This window comes from Hippocampus comes, unplaced genomic scaffold, assembly GCF_001891065.2.
Source record: "Hippocampus comes isolate QL1 unplaced genomic scaffold, H_comes_QL1_v1.1 scaffold83, whole genome shotgun sequence".
Lineage (NCBI taxonomy): Eukaryota > Metazoa > Chordata > Actinopteri > Syngnathiformes > Syngnathidae > Hippocampus > Hippocampus comes.
In genome coordinates, this window is record NW_017805281.1 from 2,409,077 (window position 1) to 2,421,892 (window position 12,816).

The window sequence follows — 12,816 nt, forward strand, 5'->3', positions numbered from 1 at the left end:
CAATCATGTATGACTAATAATAATTAATATCCATCGAAAAAAGTTGCCCTGGCCCGATGAAGCAATGGGAGGTTCTGCATTTGCGCCTTGGAAGCGACATGAAGTTACTTCCTTCCTCCACCTGAGGCCGCCACGGCGCTGCAACTTTTACGCACCTTTTACGCGCGGGTCACGTGGCTTCACCGCGCTCGGTGGGCGTGTCCGTCGTGCAGAAGGGGTTAATTAGAGTCACCCAGTATGACGGCAAAAGGAAAGTTGAGTCCACGGTGGTCGGCGAGCCGGCGTGCCTGCAGTGAGTCGCGCCCGCGGCCGCACCGACGATGGTCGCAGTTTGTCGCCTCTTTGGTGGAGCTCATTAGCGCCCGGAGCTTCTCGTGCCCAACATGCGCGGCCAGCGCCGCTTCCCGCGCGTCCTGCTCTTGTCCTTAGCTCTGGCCCTCCTCACACTCCCGCCATGTAGGGTTGCGGCCGGCTCCAAAATGTCCCCCGGTGGCGGCCGCCGCCGGGACGCCGAGGCCCGTGGCGCTCACCACCGGCCGCTGACCGAGGAACAGAAGGCCGACCAAAACCTGCAGTTTATGTTGAGTTTGTACCGCAGCGCGGCGGGACCGGGCGGTAGACCCAAACAACGCCGGAAGTTCGGCTCCAACACAGTGCGCCTGCTCAGACCCTCCGCGTCGTCGGTGCACTACCTGCCGGCGTCCAGAGGTGATGAACACAGTGAGTGAGCTTTTTATTCGTTTTGAGAAGAGTTGCCCTTGGTTGGCATGTTCACAAATCTACATGCTTTCATGAGGCTAAAAGAATGAAAAAGTCAACGGCTTTAATCAGGATGTTGACTTTAACCACTGCATGTCAGATCAGATTGTTATGGATGCTAATAGACATTCTCCTTTTTTTTTCCCCCTCCTTGTCTTGAAGACCACCACTACACCTTCAGCGTCCAGTACCACGTGGACGTGCTTCCTTCGGAGCGGCTCATCCGAGCATCCTTTGTGCACCTTAGATCTTCGTCTTCCGCCGCCCTCCCGTCGCCCCGCTGCCACGCCCAGGTCCCGTGGCCGGGCGAGGCGAGCCTGCTAACCACCATGGAGCCCCCCCATCGCTGGACACAGTGAGTGAGCTTTTTATTCGTTTTGAGAAGAGTTGCCCTTGGTTGGCATGTTCACAAATCTACATGCTTTCATGAGGCTAAAAGAATGAAAAAGTCAAAACGGCTTTAATCAGGATGTTGACTTTAACCACTGCATGTCAGATTAGATTGTTATGGATGCTAATAGACATTCTCCTTTTTTTTTCCCCCTCCTTGTCTTGAAGACCACCACTACACCTTCAGCGTCCAGTACCACGTGGACGTGCTTCCTTCGGAGCGGCTCATCCGAGCATCCTTTGTGCACCTTAGATCTTCGTCTTCCGCCGCCCTCCCGTCGCCCCGCTGCCACGCCCAGGTCACGTGGCCGGGCGAGGAGAGCCTGCTCACCACCATGGAGCCCCACCATCGCTGGACGGAGGCGGACGTTGGCGCTCGCGTCCTCCGGGGCGAGGAGGACGGGGGACGCTTGACACTCACCGCCCAGTATTGGTGCACGGAGCAGGAGCGGGCTGAAGAGAGCGGAGACCTCCCTCGCCGGTGGCAAGGGGAGCCCCATCTGGAAGCCCCTTCGCTTCTTTTGTACCTGGAAGAGGAGCGGGACGGTCAGGACTGGATGATGGGGCACCTGCCAACAGGCAAAGGGGAAGACCTCATGAGGCGGCTGAGCCGCTGGCACCCCTTCCTTCGTCGCCGCCGCAGCTCGGCAAGCTCCCCGCCGGATCCTTCGGCCACTCCTCCCCTCGCCTCCGTCATCGCCAACATTCATGCCGCAGCAAAAAACAAAACAGGAACGCCCAAGAACCGCTGCAAGCTGCACTCTTTCCGCCTGTCCTTTGAGGAGTTGGACTGGCATCACTACATTGCGCCGCCCGTCTACAATCCTCGCTTCTGCCAGGGCGACTGCCCGCGTGTGTTGACCTATGGCTACCACTCGCCCAATCACGCCATCATCCAGACCATCATCAACGAGTTGGGGGTGGGTGACGTCCCGCCCCCCTCCTGCGTACCCTACAAGTACATGCCAATGAGCGTGCTGGAGGTACACAAGAAGAAGGTGGAGTACAAGGAACTGGAGGACATGGTGGCCGAGTCGTGCACGTGCCGCTAAGGGCAGCTGCTGAGCACCATCTGCGAAAACGCGCTCCGACACAGGCGCCGGCCGGGGCGGTGCTTGGACTCTGCGCTAATGCCGAGATGAGAACGTTCACGAGTCGCCGTCACTTTGTGTTAAGCACTGAAAATAAATATGACTAACTTGCCCCAAAGCACTGACAACTCAAACATTGAAAGCATGTCATCTTGTCTGCCGTGTCAATCCAAATGCCGAAACGCTGTTTTTTTTCTTTTTGTCATTTTGGCTTAATTTATTCAACACGCTTCTCGGTGATGCTGACCAAGACGATTTTAACATGCCTGATGTGAAGCTCAAATAATCGATTTTGTACCTATTTATAACAGGAGGGGGTCCCAGAGAACTGCACAAAGAAAGAAAATGTTCACCAATGCACTTTTTTTTTATTCCAAGTAAAAATGAATAATTAAATAAACTGCAAGTTTTCTAAAGCGTAATCTCTTTGTCATCACTAAAATTGGCAGGAGGCCTCCACCAAGGCCGTCAGTGCTAATTGGAACAAAACCGGCACCTGTCTAAACAAAGTGTCCAAAATCAAATCCTTTTCTCAGCCTAAACTTCATTCCAAGCATTCCAAGGACAGGCGACTCACCCTGTTGTTGTGCTCAAACAACGCCAGTCCAGCAGAGGGCGCTCGTTGACCACAATGGGAAACCTGGAGGAAAGGAGGTGCACATTAATACCCACCACAAATGTGACCTAAAATATCTTGCAACCTGAAGTGACCTTGTCTCCGTTTACTCAATTCGAAAAGTAGGCCTGTTTACTGAAACTCAAAGCTGTTATTTTCATTTCAATGGTGACAGGTCAATATGCACATTAAGTGCACCTTCTGCCATCTAGCGGGAGAGCATTTAATTGCGCTGCCAATCGCTATACATCGCCGGCAGCGATCTCTGCACACGTATGCGGTTCACAATCGCTAATTGAGAGTGTCGTCACTGAAAGGTACAGAAGTGGACATCCTTGGAAATGTTCTCGGCCGTTCAGCTAGTTGTACATTTGTCTTGACAGGTGCAAAGGCATCATTTCGCTGATCAGTGGGTCACCGAGGTGTTGCCACACACGTCTCAACATGCAAATCTATGTTGGCCCATTTGCGCGCGCAGCAAAGTCCACGATGGCATAACCTCCCAAAGCTTCCTGGTAGGAGAGTTCCGTGAACCTGCCAACTAGTCCGATGAGGTCATGTCTGCATCTGTTTGATAGGACAGCAAAATTAAGTGGCGTCACGCAGCGCCCGTCTGTGCGCCCGCACCTCATGAGCACACACACACGCACACAATCCCTGTTTGTCGTGAGGGTGCACTTTTTTTCCCCTCAAAGTTTGACCTCCCCCATATACATTCAAAACATTTTAAAGTGTTCTTTAGTGCCCGCTCACATTCGTTAGCTCACACGCTAACGCTGAATTCTTTCACCTGAAGTTGATTGTAAACCTGACACACACAAAAGGAGAATTTAAACATATTTGTATTGAAACACCAAAATCCATCCATTTTCCAATCCGCTTTTCGTCACAAGGGTCGAGGGGTGTGCTGGAGCCTGTCCCAGCTGTCTTCAGTCAGTAGGCGGGGGACACCCTGAACCGGTTGCCAGCCAATCGCAGGGCACACACAGACGAACAACCATCCACGCTCACACTCACACCTCGGGACAATTTGGAGTGTTCAATCAACCTGCCATGCATGTTTTTGGAATGTGGGAGGAAACCGGAGTACCCGGAGAAAACCCACGCAGGCCCGGGGAGAACATGCATACTCCACACAGGAAGGCTGTAGCCGGGATCGAACCCACGACCTCTGCACTGTGAGGTCAACACGCTAACCACTGGCCCACCGGGCCGCCCAAACACCAAAATGTTTACCCAAAAGCATATTTCATCTGCTCATTTTATGCGAACGTATAATGTGAAATGCCATAGACGGGCCAACCGAAATGAGCACAGATGTTAGGGTGATTCTAAAAGTGCAGCTGGAGCCAATTGGAATGGACCGTCACCAAAAACGGATTGACTTGGTCTGCCGACATGCTGCAATGGAAAACTGCAACGCCGTGGAAGATTTTGAGCCTTCGTGTACAGCGTATTGTCCTGTATCACTCATTCAACCATAAAACCATAGCGTGATGATCAAGGACGACAAAGACGGCTTACGGTGTCTGAATCCTGGCGCCGGAGACCAGATTTGAACTCCGACCGTCTGGACTGTGAGGAAGGTTTGCCAGAAGCAGACGGGCATCTACTGGCCGTTTCTTTATGTCCACATTAGCGGAACTCAAAGTCCTTGGTGCCACCCCAAAATGTTTTACCAAGTATTTGTGCTCAAGGCCAGCCTGAGTCAACACTGACTTCTTGCCAAATGACAACACCACCATCAGCTGGAGACCGAGTGCCGCAACTCTTGTCCAGCGTGTGCACGCGTATGCTTACATAAACATGCCCGGTGACATATATGTTGGAGGTGCAATTTTATTTCACCAAGTGGGTGCACAAAATAAATCCAGATACATTGTTAAAGTGGACTTTCGTGCCCCCACTTGACAAGTGGGGCACGAAAGTGAGTAAATTCAACAACCGTTTTTTTTCAGTGTACTTTGACTTGTATATTTTACAAGTATCCTTACTTCTACCTAAATTCTGAGTACTTTTGCCACCTGGAACACACACGCACGCACGCACGCACGCACGCACGCGCACACACACACACACACACACAATTTAAAAGTGTCCTCACGTGTCCATGTCTTATCTTTGTGCATACATGAAATGAGGCTAAAGTGTGTGTGTGTGTGTGTGTGTGTGTGTGTGTGTGTGTGTGTGTGTGTGTGTGTGTGTGTGTGTGTGTGCGTGGTTTTTTTTCAACACAAAGTCCCATTTAGGCCACAGAGGTGATTACCCGTACAACCCCCCACCCCTTCACCGCCCCCCCAAAAAGGGTAGTGAGCGGCTGATGACCCAGCACAAATGTGACACACACACATGCACACCACGAGCAGGCCAGCGTGTCTTTATAAGGCGGTGCAATCAGTCCAAAGTGGTAGCGCCACTCGCTCCCCAGCGTCAGCGGCAGACCGTCAGAACAACAAAGGTTTTGGCAGGCTCGCATCAGCTGTTTTGTTTTTTTGTATTTTATTTTATTTTTTTGCAAGTACTTTTGAATTGACATGCAGGCGGAAGGCAAAATCCCCCTTAGGAGACACTCTCTTTACCTCCTGATGCTGCTGCTGCTGATGATTCTGTCCCAGCAGGTGAGTCCTGCTTGAATGGGCCTGAATGCAAAGAATCATCCGGGTTGATCAATTGTGCCTGTGTGTGCTTGCCTGTGGCAGGTGTGCTCGGGTCCGTTGGCCTCGCCGGTGCAGAGTCCATATTCGGCGCACAAGCGCATAGCCCGTATGAGCCCACTGTGGAGGATCATGAACAGCAAACCTTTTGGTGCTTTTTGCCAGAACAACTACGAATGCTCCACTGGACTCTGCAGGTACTGTTGCGGGCCGTCACAATTTAATCCAGCAGCCCCAAACCTGATAGGGAAAAGAGAAGTTAATTGCGGGCAACAAACAACTAAATCACGGTCAAGAAATATGTATAACATGCCCCCCAAAGAATTATTTGTGATCTTGAGTTAAGCGTGCGCGTGCATGAAATGTTAATTTTTTGGTGCCATGAATCATATGGTTCATTTGCATTTTGTGCATATATTGCACAGTGGATATAAAAGTCTACACACCCCTGTTCAAATGACAATGTTCTACGCAGTATATAGAAAATGAGGCAAAGATAAATAATTTCCAAACTTTTTCCGCCATGAACCCTTTCATACACCCTGTAACTTGATAACATGGTAAGATGTCCACAGTAATAACCGCTGTCCCTGAAAGGGTTAATGTGGCTCGTAACTTGTAGAACTTAGTAGTATTCAGAGTGAACCAATCACATTCAAACTCCTCATCTTTTAAACGTTTGTCAAATGGGTGTCAGCCCCCGTTTCAAGTGCCACCAACCAGCCCCAAATAAAGTTCAGCTGTTCATGTGGTCCGGCACATGGTCGAGCCTTTCCTGACCCTTATGACACAACGGTGACATAAGCAAGAGCTCAACGTCCATCCCAAATGGATGAAAAGACAAGAAGAGAACCGATCGGGGAGGTTGCCAAGAGGCCACTAAGGAGCTGCAGGAATTTCGGCCAAGGGTTTAGAACACGTGACAACGTTCTCCCACACTGTATGTCTGGGCTATGGCAAGATGGTAAGCCTCATCTCACAATAGCCCAAAAATGTCAGGAAAAGCCTACTAGAACACCTGAACTTGATTTGGGCTTCATTAGAAGCACCTTAAATGCTGGCAGGTGTGCGCTGAGAAGTTATGTTGAAAAGATCTTATTTTTTTTCTAATGGAGTCGAACGGGTCACATGAATGGTGGAAAAAGTTTTGAAATGATTTATCTTGGTCTGTCATTTTTTTTTTCACATCACAAACACCCTGGCATTTGATTCAAATTCCAAATACTTTGTTGATTCGGTACAGACAATTATTTGGAGCTTTCATGTTTTTGTGTGCATACATCAAAATGAGCAATTCATGTGCAGGTTATTTCAATGTTTTGGCCACAATTTGAATGCCATGTCTTGGGTTCAGTACCAACCAATACATTCCAAATCACATATGAGGAAACAAAAGATCTCCCCGAAGGCCTTAAAATCTTCTTGACAACACACACATGAATCCTAGCAAGAGTTAAGGATTTTCATGAAATTCTTGGCGAAGACGATAACACTCATGCTCTGAGCGATACGTTGATTGATTAAGTCGTTGTTGTTTTTCCAGGGCGGGACACTGCTCCACCCACCAGCGGCCAACCTCGGAGCCCCTCAAAGACTAGACGCCCCCGAGGCCGACCGAAGGACCAATGTTCTACTCAAAATGAGACCGAAGTAATGTGTTCACAATTCATGCTTAATCCACTTGTGATTCCTCCATATTTTATTTATTATACCACGTTCACTCATTGCACGTCAAGCTACACGATTTTTGCAATGATTTTTTTCGCATGATTAATATTCTCCGAAAAATTTGCACGTGGATGTGGTTCACTTTTGATGAGAAAATGCACTTTTAAAAAGCCAAAATATCTTTGTACTGTCTGCTGTCTGCTCAGTTGCAGCTTCAATAAAACACAAACTCGCTGAGGTGATGTGGGAAAGTGAGTGTTGCTTTTGTCTCAATTTGCTACCGTGTTTCCTCCTTTGAACTTAAAAATGATACTATCGTAGATTTATGGCTATTATAAATAGCTTTGATTTAAGGAACGTTTTTTTCTTATGGATGTGAACAGAAAAAAAATGGATTGCAAATCTATCAGGAATGAATCACGATTAATAAAACTGATTAACACATGCTTTACAAATGTGCATGGGTGCAGACATTCACGAACCAGAAAAACAAAAGGACACACCTGGTAAGGGGTGTGATGCTTTGGATGTGCAATATTTGTCATTAGAAATATAGTGCTTCAGGTTGTATACATATACAGTACAGGACAGTGAACACACATGTACTGAAATAATCCAATAGGATGACATATTTTAAATCCAAATTAAGTACCAAAAAAATTAAATCGTGCACGTGCTTGGAGCCGATCCCCAAAATGTTCATAATTCAAACGTTATTTTGCTATATCCTGTTTCGCCACTAGATGTCGTTTAAACGATTGACTTCAGTAGGACAAATGAGCAAATATCTATCTATCCATCTTTATCTATCTATATCGCTATAGACATAGATAGATAGATAGATAGATAGATAGATAGATAGATAGATAGATAGACATACACATATACATACATACATCAATGAAATGTCCTGTAGAGAATATGACATATTCTCAACAGAACAACAAAAAATTAATAAAAAAAAAAAAAAAAAAAAATCAAACGTATCTTGGACATACTGTAATGTTAAAAGAGGACTCAGAGCTTCTTGCAGGGTGTTCTGAGCAGCACGCATGCGCAGTAAATTTAGCGCAAAAGCGACTTTTGGGTTTGTTCTTCATATAAATTCTTTCGACTGTAAGCGTCGCGAAAACTCACCGAGACGCTGCTACTTGTAATCATATTTTGTGTAACCACGTGAAAGGTTATTGTGGGCCGTCAACCACGCCAAAAAGTACCTGTAAGTTATAGCAAGACAACCTCCGCTTGCATCCGTATTCTCCACCAATCACCGAGCAAGATTCTTTCAGGGACCATCGGAATTCAAAAGCACAAGGAATAAGCACGTGATTAGCCGGTTAACATTGAAGGGGATATTTTGGAAAATTGGCTTTCTAGTACAGTATTTCGTTTGCAGCAATTTTGTGTCTAGAGTGCCTGCCAGTGCTCGCCCATCAAGTGTGAGTTTAAACGACCAGATACATCTCACGTTATCTGACTGCTTCTGAAAATGTGTCGAAAAGCACTTCCGCCCAACTCTTTCGCAACAAATTAACATAAACAAACCTTCACCCTGGATTACAACCAACGACGTGAACATTTAGACTTTACACCCTGTAAGCAGAGCTGCATTCATTTAAAAAAAAAACGTAATTGTTGATCCATGGGATATTTTAACAAAAGCAAGCCACAGACATCAAGACACAAGGGACAGCTTTAATTTAGGAAAATGCATCATATGTCCTCAACCAACCACATAACCCACTTCATTACAATAAATTCATGTGTGATATTGCACAAAAAATGAAAACACTTTTTAGTGTGTGTGTGTGTGTGTGTGTTCTCAACTCCGAGTCCGATACACATATACTTTATATACATATATATTCAAAATAAGAAGCAATCTTTATCTTTGCAAGTTCTGCTTATTTTCTTCTTTTCATGGCACACATACAACTCGTTAGTATTGACACACACCTCTGCGATGATTTACCTCGCAAGTTTTATTTAATCTTTGACAAAAAAAAAAAAAAACATTGGTGGGTCATTGTAAACATTTATGACACTTTGTACAAGGTTCATTTGGAAATTTTAAAAATACTATTTTCTACTTTGGAAACATCAACAGTCTATTCTGAATGTGTTCAATTCATGCATCGACACACTCGTGACAGAAATGTGCGCGCGCACGAACGCACACGGAGTCAATTTTTTTTTCTTCAATGTTCTGATTTCTGATGGTGTCACTGACAAAACACAATAATAAAAACAAATATAAAATAATATGAATCCTCTTATGCTTGGAACAGAAGCACTTGGTGAATAATACTGAACCGGACAAATGTTAAGGGCGGGGGGGGGGGGGGTAATCAATAAAATTAAACACGGAAAATCAAATTGTGCCCCCCAAGCTCGGGATACTTTCAGATGATCATTTGCATCTTCCTCGGGCTAAATATTCAAGCAAATCTGCTCAAATAAAACAGTTGGAACTGACGGTGGTAAACGTTAAACAGATCCAGCATTCGAACTAACATTGGGTAATGCTAATATTTGTTCATTGACAAATAGAAAACAACATTTGAGCCTGCAGGTGGCGACACAGGCCCATGCCAACGGGGTGCATGGTGGGTTTGACTTGTGGACTTCACTTTGGGATGCGAACCCCTAAAAAAAAATGCTTGTATAATAAATAAAGGCATGTAAGATAGAGTTGGGCAGAGTGACATGAGAGACAAAAGAAGCTTCAACTACATTCCCATCTAGTATTTGTGGGATTTTTCACTTGTTGAGGACAAACAAAAGTCCAGTTTCTTGGAGCAAACAAATCTGTGATTGGCTCAACTTGGCTTTCGCCTCCTGCTTAGTCACTGCGGTGTAAACAACGAGGAGCTTCAAAATATTGTGCTTTGCAAAAATCATGAAAATGATCCAAATCGAACGCAGGGGCAATCATGTGGCATATTAAGTAAGGGAGAAGAAGCACAGCTGGCTCGCGCTCTGGCCGCACGCCGCCGAGTCCATAAACAAAAACGGTGCAAGTCTGAGAAATCACGGCTGATTTCAAAATGCAAACGTAACTTGCAGCAGCATTTCACCGTTTTCGTCTTCATTATTATTTTTTCCCCCTAGTCCTTGTTTCCTTTACGATTGCACACAAAAATACAACAAAAAGCTTGGACAAAGGAGGTGATTCAAAACTAGGTTGGGGTGATGTTGAGTATTGCGTGAACGGCTGTGTGTTATCATGTGACATTGATTGTTTTTTTTTTTTTTTTTTTGGCGGGGCGCCCCTATGCTTCAAAACGGTGCAAGTCTGAGAAATCACGGCTGATTTCAAAATGCAAACGTAACTTGCAGCAGCATTTCACCGTTTTCGTCTTCATTATTATTTTTTCCCCCTAGTCCTTGTTTCCTTTACGATTGCACACAAAAATACAACAAAAAGCTTGGACAAAGGAGGTGATTCAAAACTAGGTTGGGGTGATGTTGAGTATTGCGTGAACGGCTGTGTGTTATCATGTGACATTGATTGTTTTTTTTTTTTTTTTCTGGCGTGGCAGCCATATGCTTCCTCACTACTCCCTACTGAAGTGGAGGCACGACCTACGTCCACAATATAAAAATCCCAATGTAGTGATTAAGGAGTTGGGGAATGAACGATTCCCAATGCACCCTCCGCTTTCCACGTCCTCATGAACTTCTTTTTCTTCCTTTTCTTGAGTTAGCTGCGCGCAACTTCTACTTCCTCCATCTTGGCACTGCGCCACAGCAAAATGGCGTGGCTGGATTATTTGGACCCCGTCACGCGTGCGTCTACAAGGCGGGCAGGTGGCAGTAGGCCTCCAGGGAGGCCAGCAGGATGTAGACCAACCAGAGCGACACGAAGAAAAGCGACGTCAACACCTTGCAAGTCCTCGGGCCGCCCAGCTCGCCGCCGGCCGCGCCGGGCCGCCGCCGGTAGAGCAGCGTGGTGACGCACAGCGACGCCAGGATGGTGAAGAGGGTGACGGAGAAGGCCAAGTTGCCCGGGTCCACCTTGAACGTTTGGCCGCGAGCCCGCCAGGCCACGGCGGCGATGGTCCAAGCTACGCCGATGCCCAGAAAGACGTTGACGGCGTTGGAGCCTGTCACGTTGCCGATGGACGCGTCGGCGTACTGGTCCTGGATGGCCGCCACCTTGCTGGCGAACGTGTCTGCGGGGCACAATCAATCGTCATATGAGCTGCTAAATTTGGAGTGCGCCCGTCCCACCGCCGGCGCCTCACCTGGCACAGACGTCCCCAGCGCCACGAAGACCACGGCCGTCACCGAGTCCTTCAGCCCCACGGTGCAGCCGAAGTGCGACGCCAGGTCACCGGTGACGGCCGTCAACACGCCGATCAGCGAGATGGACACGATGAAGCAGGCCCAGCCGTTCCAGTACTCGGTGGGTGGCACGAAAGCGAACAGAACCTTCCAGAAGACGGTCAGGAAGTGCATGATGTAGTCGAAGCACGACGGCAGGCGCTCCTCGCCGCTTTCGTCGTCGTCGTCGTCTCCTGCATCAACCAAAAATGAGAAAGCCGACTCAAACATGCTCACAAATGTGCTAATTTGCATATTGGGGGCAGGGGGTAATTACTTTGCCATTGACATTTTACAGAATTCGCTCATTATTGTGTGTCAATGTCGAAAAACTTTGCGTACCCTTGTTTTAAAATGACACTGCGCATATTCGTTTGTGCTAGGGCGGGGGTCGGCAACCCAAAATGTTGAAAGAGCCATATAGGACAAACAAAAAACAAAAAACAAATATGTCTGGAGCCGCAAAAAAATAAAAGCCTTCTATAAAACTTACAATGAAGGAAACACATGCTCTATGTATGTAGGAGACTGGACTGTCTCCGAATTGTTTATGTTGTTCATTCCTTTGTTGTGTGTTCACAAACGCCCCCGTAGAACTTATTTTGTAATTTCCTCGCTTGATTTTTTTTGTTTTTTATTATTTTCGCTTTTCTTAGTGTCAGTGAAGTGATCATTAATTTCCGTTTTTCAGAGGCTGTCTTTGAACGCCTCTCGAGTCGAATATGAAGAGAGAAGGCACGGAGTCGGACACAGACGTGTCTGTGTTTGTCGAAAATAAAGTGTACGTTTTAAAAAAAACCAACACCACAGCTCTCCTTTTTCGGAGCTGCAACATGTATCTATATCGATTTCAGCTATATTAGCCTACTATCAAAATCTTTTTCCACTTTCAAACATTTTATAAAGCTCCAGGGTGCCACTAGATGTCGCTCTGGAGCCGCGTGTTGCCGACCCCGTGCTAAGGTGTCATTTTGGCCTTATGTAAAGTTGGTTTGTTTGCATTGAGTAATTGAACTGAGCCAGTGGCGCCGTTCATGTCACATGGCTTCAGGACTGTGTACAAGCAAGATGCAAGGTGTTGCTTCTCTGAAGCTCTGAAGTGCTTTGCTGCCATCTTGTGACATGTGGACATTATCACAAACCTCTTTTAGGGATGCTGTCAATTATTTGTGGATTTTCCCAGCTATTTGTAGCAGGTTGGATGTATGTAATATCATATTTGTGTGTGTGTGTGTGTGTGTGTGTGTGTGTGTGTGTGTGTGTGTGTGTGTGTGTGTGTGTGTGTGCGTGCGCGCATACATATGCGTGCGTC

General features: G+C 46.8%; 3 protein-coding genes and 1 long non-coding RNA gene across 5 annotated transcripts in view; 2 read left to right on the forward strand and 2 right to left on the reverse strand.

Annotated features, from left to right (window-relative positions):
* The first annotated feature begins 181 nt into the window (after positions 1-181).
* Positions 182-2,563, forward strand: bmp15 (bone morphogenetic protein 15). Its single transcript, XM_019871081.1, has 4 exons — positions 182-708; positions 922-1,041; positions 1,337-1,355; positions 1,403-2,563. Exons 1-4 carry the CDS (start codon positions 384-386, stop codon positions 2,199-2,201), a joined length of 1,263 nt encoding a protein of 420 aa, XP_019726640.1. The 5' UTR covers positions 182-383; the 3' UTR covers positions 2,202-2,563.
* On the reverse strand, positions 2,447-5,521 carry LOC109516500 (uncharacterized). The gene is made up of 3 exons (XR_002168352.1): positions 5,436-5,521; positions 2,818-2,880; positions 2,447-2,736 (listed from the first exon to the last, which is right to left on the reverse strand). It is a non-coding gene; the product is annotated as an uncharacterized LOC109516500 (long non-coding RNA).
* leap2 (liver-expressed antimicrobial peptide 2) lies at positions 5,248-7,451 on the forward strand. Its single transcript, XM_019871080.1, has 3 exons — positions 5,248-5,474; positions 5,556-5,707; positions 7,054-7,451. The coding sequence occupies exons 1-3, from the start codon at positions 5,391-5,393 to the stop codon at positions 7,106-7,108; spliced, it is 291 nt and encodes a 96-aa protein (XP_019726639.1). The 5' UTR covers positions 5,248-5,390; the 3' UTR covers positions 7,109-7,451.
* A 3,425-nt stretch (positions 7,452-10,876) lies between these two features.
* Positions 10,877-12,816, reverse strand: part of LOC109516486 (sodium/calcium exchanger 1-like) — a 30,835-nt gene continuing 28,895 nt past the window's right edge. For both annotated transcript variants that reach the window (XM_019871064.1, XM_019871063.1), the window contains 2 exons: positions 11,426-11,698; positions 10,877-11,353 (listed from right to left, as the gene is read on the reverse strand). In XM_019871064.1, the coding sequence (XP_019726623.1) occupies positions 10,974-11,353; positions 11,426-11,698 (653 nt within the window). In that variant the 3' untranslated portion in view covers positions 10,877-10,973. The remainder of the gene's footprint in view (positions 11,354-11,425; positions 11,699-12,816) is intronic.

Coding starts and splice junctions, on each gene's coding strand:
- bmp15 (XM_019871081.1), top strand. CDS start 384: ATGCGCGGCCAGCGCCGCTTCCCGCGCGTCCTGCTCTTGTCCTTAGCT. Junction 709..921: donor CTACCTGCCGGCGTCCAGAG/GTGATGAACACA, acceptor CTTGTCTTGAAG/ACCACCACTACACCTTCAGC.
- leap2 (XM_019871080.1), top strand. CDS start 5,391: ATGCAGGCGGAAGGCAAAATCCCCCTTAGGAGACACTCTCTTTACCTC. Junction 5,475..5,555: donor TGATGATTCTGTCCCAGCAG/GTGAGTCCTGCT, acceptor TGCCTGTGGCAG/GTGTGCTCGGGTCCGTTGGC. Junction 5,708..7,053: donor TGCTCCACTGGACTCTGCAG/GTACTGTTGCGG, acceptor TTGTTTTTCCAG/GGCGGGACACTGCTCCACCC.